The sequence below is a fragment of the Neovison vison genome, chromosome 2 (assembly GCF_020171115.1).
Source record: "Neovison vison isolate M4711 chromosome 2, ASM_NN_V1, whole genome shotgun sequence".
In the NCBI taxonomy this organism is placed as follows: Eukaryota; Metazoa; Chordata; class Mammalia; order Carnivora; family Mustelidae; genus Neogale; species Neogale vison.
The window spans coordinates 46134528-46155246 of NC_058092.1; the positions used below are offsets into that span (position 1 = coordinate 46134528).

Genomic DNA, 20719 nt, shown 5'->3' on the forward strand with positions numbered 1-20719 from the left:
AAAAATTTCTTAACGTTCTAGGACGTTGTGACTGTGTGTCTTGCATTTTCAAGGTAGTTCTGACTTAACATAATTTAAAGGTGATATGAAGATGTAGAACCAGACAACAAAATACAGTTCTGTGCTACACCCTTTCAAAATAGATCTGCAAATGAGAATCCCACGTTCTGACTCCGAGGTTAGAAAAGAGTACAGAAAGCTGCTACACGCTCCATGGAGTTTCCTGTCTTGGCAGTCTCCATCATAAAATATACACAAAATAAGTTCCAAAGAGAGAAGACACTGTTTTGATGCATTTTTCTTGATTTAAGAAAAAAAAAAAAGTGACTCATTCCTGAATGTCTGCAAATTGCTGAATATTGCCTTCCGGGAAGGAGGGACAATGGCAGCTTCAATGGTGAGTGTTTGCCATACACTGCACATTCTTCTCCTGATAAGCAAATGAAAGAGCCTTAAGGAAAAATGCAGACTCAAAATCCAAAGCTCAGAGAAAGGCAGCAGAAGCTAAGAAATTATGAGTGCAGAAAAAGAGGCAGTAATAGCTGTCAAACCTTTCCTAAGATGGAAAGAAAGAAAAGTCGATTAAGAATAGCATCTGAGTCATCCTTCATGAATAAAAGAGCTTCGATCCAACCTTCACCACTACAAGAGCTATAATGATGGCAAAACGGCCTATGTTCCTGGTACCAGTGATTAATTCCAAAGCCCCCAAGGAAGGGGTAGGAACAAGAGAGCAGAGAAGGGACTGTCTGAATCTCCCACTCGCCCTCTGAACAAACTCAGGACAGAAACGTTAAAAGCTTCCATCGTAAAGGTGTAAGAACCAGATACTTCCCACCCCATTTCCTATCAGGCCAAATTAGTACTTTTCATCCTTCAGTTTACATATGGGCAGGAGTCCCAGCTCTGCCAGATGTGTGACTTTGAGCAAACTACTGAATCTCTCCACATCTGTAAAATGGGACTAATGATGCCCACCACCTGGGACTGTCAGGTTTCAGTTCTCAGGCCTCTCAAGGCCTCATGAGCATCTGGCCCCCGACAGGTGTTCTTGGTAAGCCTGCTTCTCCTCTAGTGGTGACCTCCACTCTGCATGTCAGGAAGGAAAGATCCAGAGCTCCCTGGGCTACCTGTAAAATCCCTCCTTGTCCAACTGTGACGATGCCCACTGCTGGCTTTCCGAGCAGCCCCCTGTGTCCTGCGTGGTCCTAATGAAACCACCAAGCGCCCCTTCCCACAACACCCCCTGCATCACTGTTAGAGCTGCCTGAAGCCCCCACTTCTTACTAGTGGGCACTGGTGAACCAAGGACTCCTGCTTCCCTAAAGCAACAGCCACCATGCCTCCCATCTCTGTTACCCTGGTCATCACCAGAAAGCCAAGTTAGTCCATTAACAAAGGGCCCCATCTCCCACAGGCCTCTTTAATGCCCCCAGTGAAGCCCATTTCTCACCCTTCCCTCACCTCCCAACACTTCCATGTAGCTGTCTGGAACTTAGTCAGTGGTTAGCAAAATTGCTAATGTTCTCCACCTCTTTCCTCTAACTCAAACTCACACCTCCCCTCAAGACCCAGCTTCCCCTGATGCTCTCGCAAGCATGGCTGTTGTCTTCTACGCTCCTCTATCCCTGAGCCAGGGTGTTGGCGGGGAGGGGTGATGAAGTGTTCTCTTAGCTCCTCGCTGTGGCTTCTGCATCATTTCCTCTTCACAGACACCAACTCCTACTAATGGTATACCCACCAACCCACTTCTCCCTGTTGGAGAGGTCTTTAATATTCCTGGCCACTATCCTTCATTTACTGAAGTTTTTAGTGCCCATTATTATACTCCTTTCCATCTAGTACCACTCCCAGGACAGTAAGCAGATTTAGAATCCATTTAGATAACCTTCCCAACTGGATGGCTTCATTCCTAATGATCTTGTCTCTCCCCATCTTAGCCACCAGTCAACATGCATCCCTCTTAGTCTTTGTCATTACCGATAAGTGGATCATCTCCAACACATCAAATTCAAGGACCCAACTCTTGGATCACCATCCTGTCTCTCACCCACTTGCCTCTTCTGGTACCCCGTCTCTAGAAGATCACTGATTCCACCAAATGAATCCCTGGCCCTCAATACTTCTTCTCTGGCTAGTCTCCCCTGTAGCCTAAAATGTCACCCTTCTCAGACCTCATTTGGTAATATTCTTAGGTCTGGCTGTGCCTTGGAATGTCCTGTGGATTTCTGAACCTGCCCCCTTGAAGGAGAATCTCTGGGGAGTCCCCATTTCATGAATCCCTTGGAGGACCTACTGTATGGTCAGCTGAGCACCTGGTCCAAGGAATCGATTGGGAAACATGTCTTACAGCACCTCAACGGTGTATCTCTTAATAGCCTCATGCCTCTCACCCCTTCCTGGGTCCCACTGCAATTACTCAAGGAGATGCCCCATCTTCCCCAACAGTCTGTGAACTCTTTGAGGGCAGGTAGAAAAACACACTTACCTTTGCAGAGCTCACGGGCCCCAGAATGAACATTTACTCTTAGTAAGTACTCAGTAAGTGTTTGCCAAACTAACACTGAATAAAACAAATGAATGGATTTCTGGGAGTAATGACCTAGAGAGAATGTTCTTTCAAAGGTTGGAGGGGTGGGAGGGGAATGGGTGAGCCTGGTGGTGGGTATTAAGGAGGGCACTATTGCATGGAGCACTGGGTGTGGTGCAAAAACAATGTGTCTTGAAACACTGAAAAAACAAAATTAAATTTAAAAAAAGAAAAACAAACAACAACAATGAAAACAAACAAACAAACAAAGGGCTATCTGGAGAAACCTACAGATGAAATCTATGCCAAGGATGTATCTAAAATGCTGGTTGGAGCTCATCCTCCTCTGTTAGAACCTTTCGATGGGCCCCCATCATTTTGATGGCAAATTAGTCTGTTGCCATACACATAAGGCCCCTTGATCTTTTCCTGCTTCCATCTCCAGCTTCAGGTCCCACCACTTCCTACCTGTAGCTCACCCCTTCAGTAAAACTGGACTGGCCTCCGTGCATTTGCTCCTGCTGTTCCCTCTATCTGAAATGCCTTTTCCATGCCTAGTTGCCTGGCTAAACTTATTCATCTTCAGAGATTCCTCTGAGCTATCAACCACCCCCCACCCTGGAGCTTTTTCCAACGCTCAGGCTGGGCTAACAATACCTGCTCCCTTCTCTATAGAGCTCTTCATTTAATCATCCATGGTCTGCCTTCCCCGAACCCCACTTACATGGCTATCCCCGGGGTGTGGACCAGACTGCATTCTTTCTGACTCACATTTCTGTCACTACACCTAGGTCCGTTGCATATAGAGGACAATATTTTTTAATTGAACTGAGTTGATGAGAAAGCCCTGGATGCATTTATGGGCAGAGGGAATGGTGGAGAAATTAGAAGAAGTGCTTGATAAAAGAATATGAAAAGTGCGCTGAACCCGGAGTGTGCTACATCTTATTATGTTAGCATCTTTCCAAGCCCCATGCACAGCAATTTGCAGACTCCATCTCGGTTACTGCCCGTCCTTACCATGGGCTTTGGAACTGCGCCACCGCAGAGCAGGACAAAACCCAAGATCCAGTTTGCTTAGGTCTGATAAAGGAAAGGATATTTTCAACTTTTCTTGTTTATGGGCCTCGCCCCTCAGCCCCTAGGGAGACTATACTCGAATATTTACCAAGGTTAAAATGACTCTGCCAAACCTCAAAGCACGGGCTCTATTTCTGCCCTGACTCACATTGTACATCTGCTTCGTTAAAAAAATAACCAAAAAGAAACATTCCAAACATAAAGAGAAAAGCTCCCTGATTCCCAGAGGATTAAAGTCATATAGCCTTGCACATGCTGAAAGCATCAAGTCTGTAACTTTCTGGAATATCTTTGGTCAGGATGATTTGTAACTCTTTATGTAAAAACAAACAAAAACAAGACACATCAATAACCTTGCACCAAATGTTCCTTCCTTGGAGCTTCTTCTTCTTTTTGTGAAGACTGAGTATCCTGGTCTATCCTAACTTGGGCTCAAATACACCTTTTTTCCTTTTGCTTTAAAATTTTTAAAAAGGTTGGTTCCTTTTGCATCAACATTCTATATGGCTGAGTGTCTGAGCTAATGTTACAGAACTCAGCCCTGATGCCCAAGGCCTGGGTGGTTCTGTTTTGTTATTTTTTTATTGTCGTTGTTGTTTGGAATAAACCTCTTTCTTTGGAGTAACTTTAGGTTTAAAGAGAAGCCGCAGAAAGGTATTCCCCGTGACCTCATCCGGGTGGATAGTATGACACCCAAGCGGCTTCGTGTGGCACCGAGGACAGGGGTCAGGGACATTAAAATGAACTCTGCTATGGCATGCCTCTTCTCCAGGGACAAATCTTCATTCACTCACTCCCAAATGGATCCAGCAATCATTTGCTGTGCCTACCAAGGGTCATGTAAATGAGTGAGACATATAGGGCTTGCCATGATGGGGTCCACAGTCCCACGGAAAAGCCAGACAGGAAAACAGACAATAACGGCTGTAACGGGACAGCACTGGGTACAGGCAGTGGGGGAAACCGAACTGGGCTTGGGGGGCACCGAGACCTTCCCGGAGAAAGCCAGATGTGGAAAACAGGTGGGGGTGCACAACAGATAGGAGACATTTGTGAGAAAATTTGTGAGAGAGGGTGGCAAGTATGGGCTTCCGGAGTGGGCCTGTGGCTAGACGGTGAGACGGGGAGGGAGAGAATCGGGCTCCACCTGAAAGGCCCTGCAAGCCATTAAAAAAAGACTTTTCGGGGCACCTGGGTGGCTCAGAGGGTTGAGCCTCTGTCTTAGGCTCAGGTCATGGTCTCAGGGTCCTGGGATCAAGCCCCGCATCGGGCTCTCTGCTCGGCGGGAAGCCTGCTTCCTTCTCCCTCTCTGCCTACTTGTGACCTCTCTCTGTCAAATAAATAAATAAAATCTTAAAAAAAAAAGACTTTTCAACACACATTCACATTTTCTGGTTCAAAACACTGTCACAGGATGTAGAGGGAGAGGGTGAATTAGGAATCGGTATTCTGCATCTTCCAAATTCCCTCAATTAAGACACTAAACCCTCAAGCACAGTGGAAACAAAAGGGAAGGGGGTATTTAGAAAATCCTCAATATCTCAAAAACAAACAAAAAACCACAGTGGGTTCCATATTTCTTTAAGATTTGAAAATGTTGCTGACCAATGGCATTTTATGGTGGGGGTAAGGGTCTCTGAGGAAAGCTGGGTTATACATTCTCAGATGCTAAGTTCAAAACACGGCTCCCAGCAAAAGGGCTCCTGTTGGACTGGTTAGCAGATAGAGGATCAGGTCCTCAGGTCAGAATGGATGATCTCTGCACATAGGCCCATCTTCGAGCTACCCCATGACTGGCCTCCCATCACGTTCCCTTCTGCTCGTTGGGCACTGTCACTTGGGGCAAGAACCAGGAGGCTTCCCTCGAAACCTGCTGCCAGCAAGTTGGAACAGGTTGAATACAGAGTGTCCTTTGAAGGGGGCTTCCCTCTCGGGATCCAGACGGAATGGCCACTCGGTGTCCTTGGGGTTCATGACAGTTTTATTTAAAGTGCAATTTACTGAAAGCTGGAAAGTGAAGGGTTGGAGAACTTTGTTGAGCTCCTTTACTGCCTTCACCCCCCTCCAGCTTATGATGGAAACCCCTTAGCCAGTAGGGCCATTTTAATTTCTTAGGTTTGTTTTTCATGTTGAAGTCCCAGTTGCATGAAGCAACAATCAAAGAATTCAAAGACACCATCCTAAAGGCAAGTGGGACAGTTTTACAGGTATTAGATGTTTTTCTTTCTTTTACGTAGGTTCCACATCCAGCCTGGAGCCCAGTGCAGGGCTTAGACTCAGGACCCTGGGGTCAAGACCTAAGCTGAGATCAAGAACTGGATGCTTAAATGACTGAGCCCCCCAAATGGCCCTCATTTTTGTTTTTCAAATAAGATAAAGCAGCTTCTGTCTGGTCTCTTATCTGTTCAGCACCTTCCTTGTCCAATACCAGTAATGGACATCATCTCTGAGATGTGGGGGACCCTTGTCATCATTGTTACGGATCATCAGCCTCCCCCTGCCACACCCATCACCCCATTCACTGAGCTTGTACTGCTGTAATCTGTGCTTTCCGGACAGAAGCTCAGATTGTCCTAACAGCCTGGCCAGGCAGGTGTTACTAGCCCCATTTTATAGGTAAGAAAACGGAGGCCTGGAGAGTAAGCAGTTTAGCTTAGAGCTTAATAAACCATGCTGTAGACCTCAGAGTCAGTGTTCAGATCCTGGCCTTCTCACGTTTAACCAGGAGACTAAGCCTTACTTGCCTTACTTCAGCTCTTGTCAATAACAAGGCAACAGTAACAGTATTTATACTATGGTTGCCTGTGTATTTGGGCTAACCATGTAAAGCTTTATTTAGCACAGTGCTTGGTACATAGTATATTTTCTACAAATGCTAGCTAACTACCATGACTCTCATTATTATTGTTGTTATTGTTTCTAGTTGAAGTTGCATCATTACTATAGGTAAATTTGGACTCATTCCATGAGGTCTGATTCCAAAATTGAAGCTCTGTATTAATTACCACATGGGTTAGTCCTTCTTCATGCACCATTTTGTCTACTCTTTTTCCACGGGCAATGGAGAAGTGAGTGGCTTCCTTTCACAGATGAAGACATTAAAGCTAGGGGGCCCAGTTGCTTGCCTACAGCGAGGGAGCTTATTAGCTGGCCAACTAGACCTTCTGACCTCACTCCCCTAGCTCCTACGAATACACCAACAGAGCCTCAGTTGTTGCCTGCCAACAGTCAAAAAAATGTAGCCGAAGAGCGTTTGGGAGGCAAGACCTTTTTATCTTTATGACAAAATTTATTCAGCCAAAATTGAGGCTCAAAAGTCTTTGTGCTTTCTGAATAAGTATTAGGCTAATCCACTCACTAAACTTCAGAATCTTCTTTACTCAAAGAACGAGAGAAGCCAGAGCCACTTGCGAGAGAGCTTTACAGCACCAATCCGTTCCATACTGTCTCTGAGCGTCCGGAACCAGATCACCGCTGCTGTCACCATAGTCTTGGGAGGCTGCCCGCTGTGTGGGGCCAAGGCCACCCTCTGCAGTCCAGCTGTTTCCCAGGAAAGCAGCCCCCTCGGTCTCTTGGAGGGAACCATGAACTGATGGAAGTCCCAGAGAAACTTTGTGCTGTGGTAGAAAAGCACTGACCAGGAGAGCCCCGGTTCCCCTTTGGCTCCTGCCCTCACTACCCGGGGTGTTGAGGCAGGCGCTGTGGGTCTCTTCTTCCACCCAGCGGGGAAAAGATGCTGATTCACAGCAGAGTTAACGGCTAACAGTGATCTCTGTTTCACCATCCTTCCTGCCATCTTCGTTCAGTAGTTTATTCAGTCCACAAACGTTAATCTCCTAAACCAGATCTGACTCCGCTCTCCCATGCTGTATGAAGGGATACTAGTCACATGCGGTCACATGGACGGCCATGTGACCTGCTTCCCCTGGAGTTGTGGGACTCAGGAGCCCCACTGTAGATTCAAGTGGTGATGGGATGAGCGAGTATTCTCCGTCCTCAAGGAATTATAAGCAAATCTGTTGTTTTAAAGGTCAACAGAGATTATTCATTCAGTAACTAATTGAGTGCCTACTATGTAATAGGTCACGATCTCCGCGAGTGAAGGTGCATCGTAAAGCATCATACAGAAACATTATTAATAGCTGTTTTTCCTCCCATCATTCTTCTAGATACTGATGGCTCTTGAAGCTTCCATTTTATCCCCCCTAGTTCATGTCCCACACTGGATGCACTCTTTTGTCTTCTGTTCATCCTCGGGTTTCCTAACATGGTGCCTGGAGCAGAGGAAACAGGAAGTATTTGCTGGAGGACTGTATGCCTCCGTGCCTTTGCACACATTTCACCCACTGCCTTGAGTGTTCATCTCCCTTTTCATTGTATGAAAAATGTTTGTCTTGCTTGACTGGGCTCAGTTGCAACTCCTTGAGGAAGTTGATATGCATCCATCAGATAGGCAGCAAGAGGTAGTGATTCCCCTGTGCTCCAAGATGCCCTGAATTTCTCCTGTATTTTATAATTTCCCTTCCTCCTTAGACTAAGAGCTACTTCAAGTGTGGCAATGGGATTAAGAACTTCAGTTCCGGGGTTAAAAACTCTTAGATTGGAATCCCAGCTCTATGAACTCAGGCTCTGTCTCCTTCACAAAACTATTTCAGTTCACTGTCCGCTATTTCCTGATGAATAAAGTGTGCACACAACTCTTCACATCCTAGGGCTGCCATGACATCAGTGCCGGCTGGGTGCCTGGCACAAAGGAGGCCCACAGTAATGGAATTTTGATGAGGACCATTGGGATATGGGTAAGGAGACAAAGGAGGAGGAGAAAAAGGAGGAGAGGGACAAGGATAAAGATGATGATCATGATTATCATGGTGATTCTGACAATGATGAAATGCTTATCTGTGATAGGGGGACACACTTAGGAAATATGCACAGAATTAATTGGTCTGGTGGGTTCAGATGGGAAAGAACAGATACAACAGATTGCATCTGTTCTGATAGGTGGCCATTTTGGTTTCCAATAATAGAGATACTTCCATTTTGGCCTTCCTCTTCTTCTGACACACAGTATCTATAGATCTTCTTGGAGCTTATATTCCAATCTACTGCTTGGTCCTACTCATTTTGTGAAATGATCCTATGAAATTGCCCTCTCTCCCTTATTACCTACCCCATTTTCCCACCTTGTACTCAGCAAAGTCAACAATACTAGTTCAAAACAATGCACAGCAACACAGGGTCCACCCTTTCGTGCATTTAGTTCTACTGTCCTTTAACTCATGTACCCAATTTTGCACTCACTACTGGAGGCTTCTCTCAGCTTATTGTCAGCTAAATCTGTAAAATACCAAAGGGGACCCCAGCAAGGAAAAAAAAATGACAAAGGCAACGAGATGTATATGGTCTTGAATTGATCTTATGGGTCTCAGGTCAGACTTTGTTACTTAGCTTGTTACTAGCTTGCTGCAAACAGCCAAAATACTTGAAGGGCAGACTGAGTCAGGCTCTGCTGATGAGAATGCATGGCTTCATGGAACATTAAACGAGGTTTCTCTGTGTGAATTGACAAGAAGAAATAATAAGGCTTTAACATCAGGATGCTGGCAAAAAAGAATAAAAAAAAAAAACATGGGCAATTAGTTAGCTTTGAGAGAAGAAAGAAAAATGAAGAGGTACTCCAGCTTTCTTATTTGTAAGACGTGTAACCTTGGGTCCTCAAGAAGAGTGTATAAGCCTTTGGCTCACTGAGGCTAAAATGAAAATAGAAATAATACTGGAATCAACTCGGGATCTGAATATCTGCTATGTCACTCTGTGATCTTGGAGAGCCCACCCAGCTTCTCAGAGCCTCAATTTGCTCATTTATAGAATGGGATACTGTCTGGTTTTGAAAACTTGTGGTAAGGATTAGAAATCGCTGAGTTTAGCTTGTGACCTGTCAGAGGAAACAGCAATTTTACACAAACATGCATATGTGAAATTCATTAACCTCAATCTTATACAACTGTACAGAAATTATTTCTTGCAGAACTTATCATGACCTGAGAACATTAGTGAAAATCTTTGTTGGTGAGTTGAAGATATAAAATCCAATTCTTTCTTTGATAACATTTCAAATATAAATAATTGTATTTGTCCTGTCTACCTCACAAGGTTCTCACGGATATCAAATATGACAAAACTTTGATCAGAAAAAAAAAAAAAAACAAGAAAAACAAAAACAGAATCCAACACAGATTGAAGACATTTTTTTAAATATGTATAAATGCCAGACAGCACAAGAATTTTCCAGATAGGAAGCTTGGTTAACCCTTGGAACTGGTTTACCAAAGAGAAGGAGTTTAGATTGCAGTGTCTCACACAGCACCTACCACATGGAGAGTACGCAAACCATACATAATTAATGAATGGTTGAGTAAATCTCACCGGAGCTGGGATTTGGTTGCTGGGGGGGGGAGGGAGAAAGAGGGGAGTGGTTTAAAGCAGGGCTCATTATAATGATTCTGTGAAATTATCTCAAACTTTGGAATTAAGCAATTCTCTAACCACATACCCACAGGCTCATGAGCCACATGAGGAAGAGAAGGGCTTAGTGAAGTTGACCCCAAGTATATCTTTCCTGCCAGCCACTCTGCACCCCTGTACTTGTCCAGCACGGTGTGGAGCATGCAGTCCTCAGCAGAGGCATGGGACTCTCCACGTCTCTCTTCTGCCCCGTCCCTGTGGCCCCACACATGCCCTGCTGCTTCCCTCCTTAGGTTTCTTCACATGTACTATTCTCTATGCCTGGAATGCTTTGCCCTCCCCATTGTCTATTGCTTGGTGAACACTTTTCATCTTTTATTATTTTTTTAAGATTTTATTTATTTATTTGTCAGACAGAGATGCAGCAAGAGAGGGAACACAAGCAGGGAGAGGGGAGGGGGAGAAGCAGGCTTCCCACAGAGTAAGGAGCCCAATGCAGGGCTCGATTCCAGGGTCCTGGGATCATAACCTAATGGCTAAATCACCCAGAGCCCCACTTTTCATCTTTTAAAACTGGGAGAGAAAATGATCTCCCTTGTGAAAGTCTTCTCTGACTCACCCAAGCTGAGTGAAAACATTCTAATAACATTCTTCCTCTCAGCTCTGTCAGTTACTTGAACATAGGGACATTATTGTCCACATATTACATTAAAGTTATCACACCATATTATTTTTGTACATCTTTCCTTTTAAACTCAGCCATCTGAGGGAGGGCTAAATCATGTTTTACTTCCTAGGCCTCAAGTGTGTTGCCTGTTAAATGAAAGCTCTCTGGGGTCAGAGAGCCCACTGGACTGATCACTTCATATTTGTGTGGCCTTAAACCTACATAGGCTTAATCTCTCCACCTGAAAACAGGAGCAGTAATGTTCCATCCCCTTGCCAGACCCCTGTGCAGACTAAATTTTTTTTTAAAGATTTATATATTTGAGAGAGAGGGAGAGAGCACAGAGGCAGAGGGAGAAGCAGACTCCCCACTGAGCAGGGAGCCCAATGTGGGGCTTGATCCCAGGACCCTGAGATCATGGCCTGAGCCAAAGTCAGATGCTTAACCCACTGAGCCACCCAGGCACCCCTGTGCAGATTAAATTATATTATTCATAGGAAGAGCTAAGCACAGGGCCTAGGCCCTACAGTGCTATCCATTGTCATCATTGTTGTTAACAATTCAAGACATCACCAGAGAGAACAGTGACTAATAAGCATGGTCTCTTCCTATGGAATTTATGATCTGGAATGGGAGAAATTAGCTATTTACATACCTTTCTTTCTTTTTTTTTTTTTAAGCAAATGTGGCACATTCTCTGAAAAATAAGATAGCTTTGGGTGAATGATGGTCATGATAGTCTACAAACGTAGGAGGCTAAATAATGCCTTCTCCCGAAGATGTCCTTGCCCTAATCCCCAGAACTCGGGGTAGATTACCTTATATGGTAAAGGAGATCTGGAAATGTGATAGCATGAAAGCTCTCAACATGGGGAGACTCTCCTGGAGCACCTAGTGGGGACAGTGTAATTATAAGGAAGGGGGGTGCAGATCAGAATCTTAGAAGATGTAAGGATGGAAGCAGAAGTCAGAGAGAAGAGACGGTGTTCTGCTGCTGGGGAAGGGGTCACAGACCCAGGAATGTGAGTGACTTCTGAACTGAAAAGTCAAGGAAAACGATTCCTCCCAACAGCCTCCAAGAGGGCAGCGCTACGGACCTTCTGGAGACTCCTAACCTCCCAAACTGTAAGAGAATGAATTTGTGGTGCTTTAAGCTACCGACTTTGTGGTCATTTTTCACAGCAGCAATAGGAAACTAACATACTTGCTCTGTAAACAACACTTCGCGGCATACAGTGGTTAGGTTAGGTTTTGTTGTAACCTAGCAACACCTAATCTCCGTGATTTAACCTAAAGGTTGCTCTCGTGCACGCACACATTTGTGTACACACACACACACACACACACACACACACTTTAACAGCCTAATAGGAGCTGGAGGGCGTTCTGCTTCCTTATGCTTACTCAGGGCTCTCCATTCGTGACTCAACACATGGCTTGAAAGTCACGGAGCTAGAATTTGAACCAAATGCTTGACTTGAGGCTCTTAGACACTCAGGACCATCAGACTCCATTTTGAACTCACTAGCCAGAGAAGCATAAACAAACACGGAGACAATTAAGCCAAAAGTTGTCTCAAATTCTACCTGGAGTAAAACCTTGGGTTTACCAGCAAATAGAACAAGCATCACGCATCCTCTTGACTTCCCCAGGAGCCACACATCTCCCGTGACAGCAGGTATAAAATCTTTTAACATCAGCGCTCAGAGTGGTGCTTGATGACCCTCTGATTCAACCCATCGTCTTACAGATGAAGATTCTGGAGACTTGCCCCAAGTCACAGGGACAAGCTGCCAAGACTGGTTCCTGAAACAGGACTTTTCCGACCTGTCTGGTGGGAGAACTGAACGAGATAAAGGCCTTTCCTGTAAACCTTCCAATGATCTTAATAAGATACACCCATGTATTGGCAATCTAATGTTTCACACAGGAAATCTGATCTGATGATTTGTGTCCCAAGACGTGGAGCCTAAACTTGAAATTGTGGAAGCCCTGTCCATGACCTCACCTGTACTACAGTTTCCTCTGCGAGGATAGGTTCCTCTCTCACCCAGTGCTGGGGGTATGGAAGGGCAAGACGTGGGGTTCCTCACAGCGCCACCCACCCCGGCCCACACTGTGTTCCCGGGTTGGGGCAGAACACAGAGTTTTATGGCAAACGTTCCCAACAGGGAGTCTAGAATTTGAATATATTTTTCCACATCAGTCTTGTGAAGCTAAAAGTCAGTTAAGTACTTCCACATCAACAGTAAAGCTATGGGAGGTTTATAGCCCCTGATGGTAGCTTCACCTGTTGGTAGCTTACAGTGTTGACTGGGAAGGTGCCCAACAGCTATATAGCGAGACTTCAAGTGACCTTTCATGAGAAAGGTGATGCCAGGCTCTGATTTTCTGCTGGGAGAGTTCTCACAGGTTTTCATTGTGAATGCACGGCATGAAAGGAGGGAGCTTTTTCTGAAAAAGAGTCCTGAGGGACAGCAAGAACGGTTTGACAAGGTCATTCTACCTGTGGGTTGTTTTCTCTTCCCAAGTGGACACTCAGAGGCAAATTGCGTTCTTGGGTTTAGTGGCTTTGGTGCCTTAGGTGCTTCCCCGTTTTTAGCTAACTCTGTACTTTCGGCAGCATGATACCAATATCCAGGAGGTTCTGGGGAAAGAGGAACCCTTGCAGAAAGCGTCCTTGAAGCCTCCAGCTCTGGTCTGGAATCCCAGGGTCGTCACCAACTGGCTGTGTGTCCTTCAGCAAGTTACACACCCTCCAACAGCAGTGCTTACTTTAGTACTGCTGTGAGTTAATACATATAAAGCCCTTAGAATTATGCCTAACATACAGAAGCAATCAGGGTCAGCTACTACCATTAATAATGATGATGAAATCATGCAACCCTAAAGACCTTGTTTCTTCCTCTAAAATGAGGACCACCTCTAGCTCATGTGTCCTGTGAGGTTTCAATGAAATAATGCATGTAGGTGGGTCCTTCACCAATACTAGGTAAAAAATTGGGTCTCTGGAGTCAAGTAGGAGTTCAATTCCTGATTCTGTCTCAATTATGAAATGGAGATGGAAACAGTAGTATTCATAGCAATAGGGAAGAGCAATAAGTAAAACTGAGTTTTTCCAGTATTAGGATCCAAAAATTGCTTATTGTTTCTGAAGCACAGTATTTCTAACTTTTTTGTATTTGGTGCTTCCTCAGAGAAGGTTAGGGTTAATCTTTAAAAACCATCCCCAGAGTCTGCCACTTGAGAGTTTTACAGACGAGAAAAACAAAATCCACGAGTCAGTGATCAGGGAGGAATCGTGACCATGGTCCCCAGAGCCCTTCCATCCATTTCTCATGCCGAGTGGTAATAAATACTTCTCAGATTTCTTCTCCGCAGAGCTAAGCACAGCTGCTGTTTTCAGAGCGGTCAAAATAACAACATGGTACAAAACACCTTCCAGATTGGTAAGGGGAGGCTACAGAGTATCCTCATTACCTCTTAGTTAATTAGCTGAGAAGCTTCAGGTAGGAGTGTGGTGGGCCTGCCCTAACAAGGTGCACCAGACTACGCGGCTGGAGAGACAGAAATTGACTGCCTCACAGTTTTGGAGACTAGAAGAAGGTCCAGACCCTGCTGTGGGCAGAGTTGGTTCCTTCTGAGGGCTTCGAGGGAAGGCCTGCCAGGCCTCTCTCCATGGCTTGTATGGATTCCTCCCTGACTTCCCTCTGGGTCTTTCTCTATGTCCATACTCTTCCTATTCATAAGGACAGCAGCCATATTGGAGGAGGCCTGCCCTAATAACCTCAATTTCACTTACCTCCGTAAAGACCCAATCTCCAAATAAGCACACTTCTGAAATACTAGGGGTTAGGACTTCGAGGTATGGATTTTGGAGGGTGGGACGCAATTCAAGACATAGCAGTTCATTACGACGATAACTGACTGTTATTTTAGTGTGTAGAATTGCCTGCCTTTTGGAGCTGCTCAAGCTCTTGATATGTATTAACTTATTTAAACCCAGTTGACCGCCAAGAAGTCAATACCATTATGTCCCTTTACAAGTGAGGTAATGGGGCCACAGAGCAATTCAGTAACTTGCTTGAGGCCAAACAGCTAGTAAATGGCAGAGCCAGAAACGGAGACCAGTCAGGCTGCTCGGGGTCCGTGCCTTGCTGCCTCTGTGAGCAAAACCTATCCTTGCTCTCTGGGAGCTCCTATTCCAGACCTGGATGGGGTCTGCTTCAAGGGCTGAGCTCTTGCAAGGTGAGGAGAGACCATCTGTGACCAAGGGGCTGGGGCAGGTTTCTCAGGGAGGTGATAGCGGTGTAGAGTCTTAGAGTAGAAATCAGCATTCTGGAAAGAAATGTGTACAGAGATGCCAGACTGGGGCACAAGGGGCCGGGGGAGGGGCAGGAGGATGGAGTGCATAGACAGGCATGATGGGGCCAGTCTTTCAGAACTGTGAATGGCGGAGTGAGCTCCCTATTCCCCTTTGCAGAGATTCTTCTGGAACTCACAAGAAACCTCACCCTGGCAATCTGATCTTAATCCCCAGTGCACACTGCTTTCCCCAGAACAAGCTCTTAATAGGAGACAGCTCTTTCCAGTACTATCCCTCTCCATGGGCGGGGCCACTTTTCTTTTTTCTTTTCTTCTCTTAACACATATCCTGTCTTGTGACTTACTCATTAAAAATCAGATGATCCAGGAAAAAAAAAACAAAAAACAAAAAAAACAAAATAAAACCCCGCTGAAGTTGCACTTGAGGGCTTGCTAAGGAGTTCTACAGGCATTCAGAACAGGGTTCTAGACTCAGCTCTGTCAAAAATAAGCCACCCTTGACTCTGAAAAAGCCCCGTGGTGCCAGAATGTCAGAGGGCAAGGAAACTTCAAGGGTGACATTTAGTTCACTCTTCCCATCTTGGAGGTGAAGTCCCTTCCGGGCACTCTTGGCTTAGAAAATAGAGAGAATATGCTATTCAGTCTTTGAATATCTGGCCCTCTGGGAATTTGGTTCTGGCTCTGTTCTCTTTGTCTCTGTCTCTCCCTGTCTTTGTGTCTCCCTGTCTCTGTCCCCTTCCTTCCTTTCCCTATCTACCCACCCTCTTATCTCCCCATCTCTCCTCCCTCCATCTCTCACCAATTTTTCTAATGAGCCTGGGATGAACCCCACTTTGGGTTAGGCATCCATTTTGGGTGCTTTCTGTCAAAACTTAGATTTCTTCATCACTCCGCTTTTCATTTAATACCCAAATTGTCTGTTTTCTTGACATTCTCCCTGGTAAGACTGGAGTGACTAGATGGCTGCTGTGACTCATGCCTCAAAACCAAGGAGAACAGTCATGGAGCATTCACTGTATGTGTGGCACATGAGGAAGTGGTCACCACGGGTGTGGCCACGTTTCCCCGTGGGCCCCAAGCTTCCCTATCTCTGAAATGGGAGTTGTTAGTCTGCTTGGGCTTTGAGAAATCTCCCAGTTCCTACCTTTTATTATTCAAGGACTTGCTTGAAATCACTTGACTAGTAAGAGGCAGAGGTAAACATCAATACAGGTCTTTCAACAACTTCAAGGCTCATTCATCAAAACTCAAGTGCCATTTGGTAAGCATCCTGACTGAAAAGCATTCCCAGTTCAAAATACTGTCGTAGGTGTGTCTGGGTGGCTCAGTGGGTTAAAGCCTCTGCCTTTGGCTCAGGTCATGATCCCAGGGTCCTGGGATCCAGCCCCGCATCGGGCTCTCTGCTCAGCAGGGAGCCTGCTTCCTCCTCTCTCTCTGCCTGCTTCTCTGCCTACTTGTGATCTCTGTCTGTCAAATAAATAAGTAAAATATTTTAAAAACAAAAACAAAAAAATGCTGTGCAAGTGTTTCTCTTGCCAGGACCCCGTGTCTCTGTGGCTGGGGGAGATCACCGAGACATCCTTTCACGACAGCTCTGGAGAAGACTCCTCAACCTTTCTGTCTGGATGCCTAAACTGTATAATAAAGCACATTCTTACAGAATTCTCTCGAGCCTTCTACCTATGGGGGAGAAGGATACTTTTTTTTAGGACTAAAAACAGCGAAGGATATCTAATCGTTCAGATATCTATTGACACAGAAGAAACCACTCCAAAACTGAGCGGCCCAAAGCAACGGTCATTTCTCCATGTCCCACAATTGCGTGGAAAAGTAAAACAAACTCTTGGACGTCTTGCAAACAGGTTCCATCCTAAGTCATCTCACTCAAATTCCTCCAGGAGCTTAGGCTTTGCATCTTGGAGTCATGGACGAGTCCTCTTTTTCTGCCCAACCCCCACATTTTTTTTATCCACTCCATCAGTAAATTCTTCTGACCCTATTTTTTTTTTTAAAGATTTTATTTATTTGACAGACAGAGATCACAGGTCACAGGTAGGCAGAGAGGCAGGCAGATAGAGAGGAAGGGAAGCAGGCCCCCTGCCGAGCAGAGAGCCCGATGTGGGACTCGATCCCAGGACCCTGAGATCATAACCTGAGCCGAAGGCAGCGGCTTAACCCACTGAGCCACCCAGGCGCCCTTCTGACCCTATTTTGGTGCTGTACCCCCGACATGAGCATTTCTGGCCACCTTTACTGCGAAAACCCTGGCTTGCATCACCACGCCCTCTTGCTTGGAGGAGGGCTATCACCTTCTCACAGGTCAGCCAGAGTCTGCTCTTGTTCTCCCTCTCATCTATTTTCAAAACAACAACCAGGTGATCCTTTTAAAATCCAAGCTGGACCATTCCATTACAGTACTCACAACATTCAGACAGAGCTCCCGCTCCCAGAGGAAAATCAGAAGTGCCGGGGCCCTGCATGATCTGACCACTCTCTGCTTCCTCCAGGCCAGCCATTCAGGACATTTTGCTACCCCTGGACACACTGACAAGCTTCTGCCTCAGGGCCTTTGCATTTACTGTTCTCTCTCTGTAGAATGTTTTCCCCTAAGATACCCACATGACCAACTCCCTTACTACCTTCAGTTTCTGCTCAAATGTCACCTGTGGATGCCTTTCTCAAAACGATCCCATTTACAATGAATGGCCTTACCCTGGGAGAACCTGGGGGGCTTAGTTGGTTAAGCATCTGACTCTTGATTTCACCTCAGGTCATGATTTCAGGATCCCCACATTGGGATCTGTACTCAGTTGGGGGTTGGGGGTTCCGCTGGAGATTCTCTCTCCCTCTCCCCCTCCCCCTACTCGTGTACACTCTCTCTCTAAAACGAATAAATCTTTAAAACAAATAAAATAGCCTTGCCTGCTCTCTCAACATCCTTAAACCCTTCCCTGCTTTCCATTTCTACATTGTAATCACTGCCATTTCACCTATTATACGTGCATAATATGTATTTTATGTATAATGTGTGTTGTATAGTGTATATTATATATTACATAATGTATGCTATATATAATGTGTTATATATAACATATATTTATGTATATTTAAATATATATTTAATATATATGTGTATGATTTTTTTTTTAAGATTTTATTTATTTATTTGACAGAGAGAGATCACAAGTAGGCAGAGAGGCAGAGAGAGGAGGAAGCAGGCTCCCCCACTGAGCAGAGAGCCTGATGCGGGACTCAATCCCAGGACCCTGAGATCATGACCTGAGCCGAAGGCAGCGGCTTAACCCACTGAGCCACCCAGGTGCCCATATGTGTATGATTTAAAAAATAAATATATATATTTGTTGTAGTTTCCTCTGCTAGAATAGGTTTTATAAAGGCAGCATTTTTGGTTGGCTCACGGCTTCATCCGCAACACCTGAATCAAGCCCTGACAGTGCAGGGGCTCCGTACACACAGGTGGCACAGATGAATATTTTGTCAACTTCTTAAAAACAAAACAAAATCCTCCAAGATGAGAAATGACCCATATTGCTCTGACATTTTTTTCCTTTGCATGAGCAGAAAAAGTTGCATCACTACATTAGCTAACATGCCCTTTTGTACTTTTTTTCTCAATTGCCTAACATTTCACTGGCTGGCCTGTTGGAACCCTGGCCTGCGATCCCTGGCTTACAGCCGGCTCTCCGTATTTGTTACTGACCAACCCCCCCCTGTTCCAGCACTGCTACCAACCAGTTGTGGGGTGCAGGGTAAGTGACATTCTGACCATCAGTTTCCTCTCTCGGCAAAAACCAAACAGCAACCACCACCAAAATGGGGCCAATGGTATTGATCTCACTGTGCTAATATGTAGATAGACTCCAATGGATGCCAGTGCACACCTCGGTAGATCAGAAAGGGTAAAATATGTCACTTTCTCTTTCTTACGACCAGACTAACTCCATTCAGCCTGACATTTCTACATCAAGGAGGAGTTTCTCAGCCGTTGCTGAGCCACAAGTTAGGGGGAGAGAGAATTCAGAAGGGAGATGGAATACCAGCGTGCCCTTGCTCCCTCTTCTCCAAACTCAGCTGATTGGACTGATCAGCCAGAGAGACGGGTCTCCTGCCCCGGGCGGGACAAAAGGGAACTGTTTCCTGATGGCTGACAGAGGAGATGTGTCCTCCCCCCACCAACTTCAAACTAAACCTCGGGGAGGGAAGCCAGATGATTCATGGGAGAAAACGACTTGACTCCAAATGTCTAATAAAGAACATATGAAAAAACACTTCCCTGCCCCCCACCTTGGAAAGAAATGGACTTTGAAGAAGGGAAAAGAGGGGAGTAGAGACGTGGAGAAGGAAAGAGAGGAGGGCATTCCGCTAAGGAATTCTGCAACCACGCCAACAGCGCACCGCCGTGCAGGAACGCGGGTCCACCTGACTTGGCGCTGGGCACCAGCCCACGGTCATCTCTAATTTTACAAGCACTTCCAATAATCTCACCAACTAGTTACTCTGATAGTCATCCTATTTTATGAGTGAGGAACGCAGGGGACGCAGGAGGAGGAACTCGCTTGCCCCAGACCACACAGCTAATGAGGAACAGAGCTCGCGGTAAAGCCACAGCCACCAAAGAGCACCGGGCAGCCCGGCCCTCTGACCAGGAAACCCGCTGATCACCAGGGGGACCAGCAGGGCCCACAAGGGCAAACAAACAGAGAAAAGCCAACAGGCACATAGCCCCAGGCTGGGGGGATAGGTTTGAAACCCAGCGGGGGAAGGGCAGTGAGAGTTAGGACCCCTCATGCCACTACTCCCCAGAGCCCCTAACTCCCTCACCCCCGGAGGTGGCAGGGGGCACACCGTTCACGCTCCACCCCCCAAGTCCCCTCACCCTGGAGCAAGGCCAGGGCGAACTGCCTTGCACTGCACAAGCAGCACATGTGTTTGCTCCTCTCCAGGAGGCAGAGGCAGCCCTTTCCCACAGCTGTGGGCAGGCTCTAGAAAGGACACAGAGAAAGCGGAGATGGAACTGACCCGCCTTACCCCTTCCATGGCCTTCCTCCGAGGCAGAGTCTGTGAGACAAAAGCAGTTTCCCAGAGCTGTATCCTGGGGCCAAGAGTCCGCTTTGGTTTGTTGGCACCAGCCAGGGAGCAGTCACCTCCCAGAGCCCGGGGCACACCTGAGCTCAGGTGCCCCACCTGCCCCACCTGGGGAGCGGCTCCTCCCTCTCCGGGGACTGGAGCTTTCCCAGCACTGGCTGGGCACCGTCCACACTCCATCTGCCAAACTTTGCCGGACAGCTGCAGCAGGGAAGGGGTCCTCTCTCACCTAGGACCCACCAAACCCGCCCTTTGCAGCAAGCGGCTCTACCCCAGGCTGGTCCAACAGTCACTCTCCGGAGGAGTTTACTTTGTGCCTGAGGCACGGGGGAGCTGCTGAAGAAGTGGGTGGCAGGACTCCTGTTAGAACAAAATGCTCAGGCTGGACAATGTAATCTCCGTGAATAACAGCCTTGGCCCCGCCCTGCCCCTCAGATGGCTACTTAACTTCACCCAAGGCTCCCACAGGGGACAGAGCGTCCCTAAGCTTGCAGGACAGTACAGTGGGGGCCAGAAAGGGAGCTGCTATAACACAGCACCTGTCT

General features: G+C 46.3%; 1 protein-coding gene across 1 annotated transcript in view; it reads right to left on the reverse strand.

Annotated features, from left to right (window-relative positions):
• FYB2 (FYN binding protein 2) overlaps positions 1-20354 on the reverse strand; it is a 124269-nt gene extending 103915 nt beyond the window's left edge. The window contains exon 1 of the mRNA XM_044238328.1: positions 20118-20354. Coding sequence (XP_044094263.1) covers positions 20118-20354 — 237 coding nt within the window. The remainder of the gene's footprint in view (positions 1-20117) is intronic.
• Positions 20355-20719: the final 365 nt, after the last annotated feature.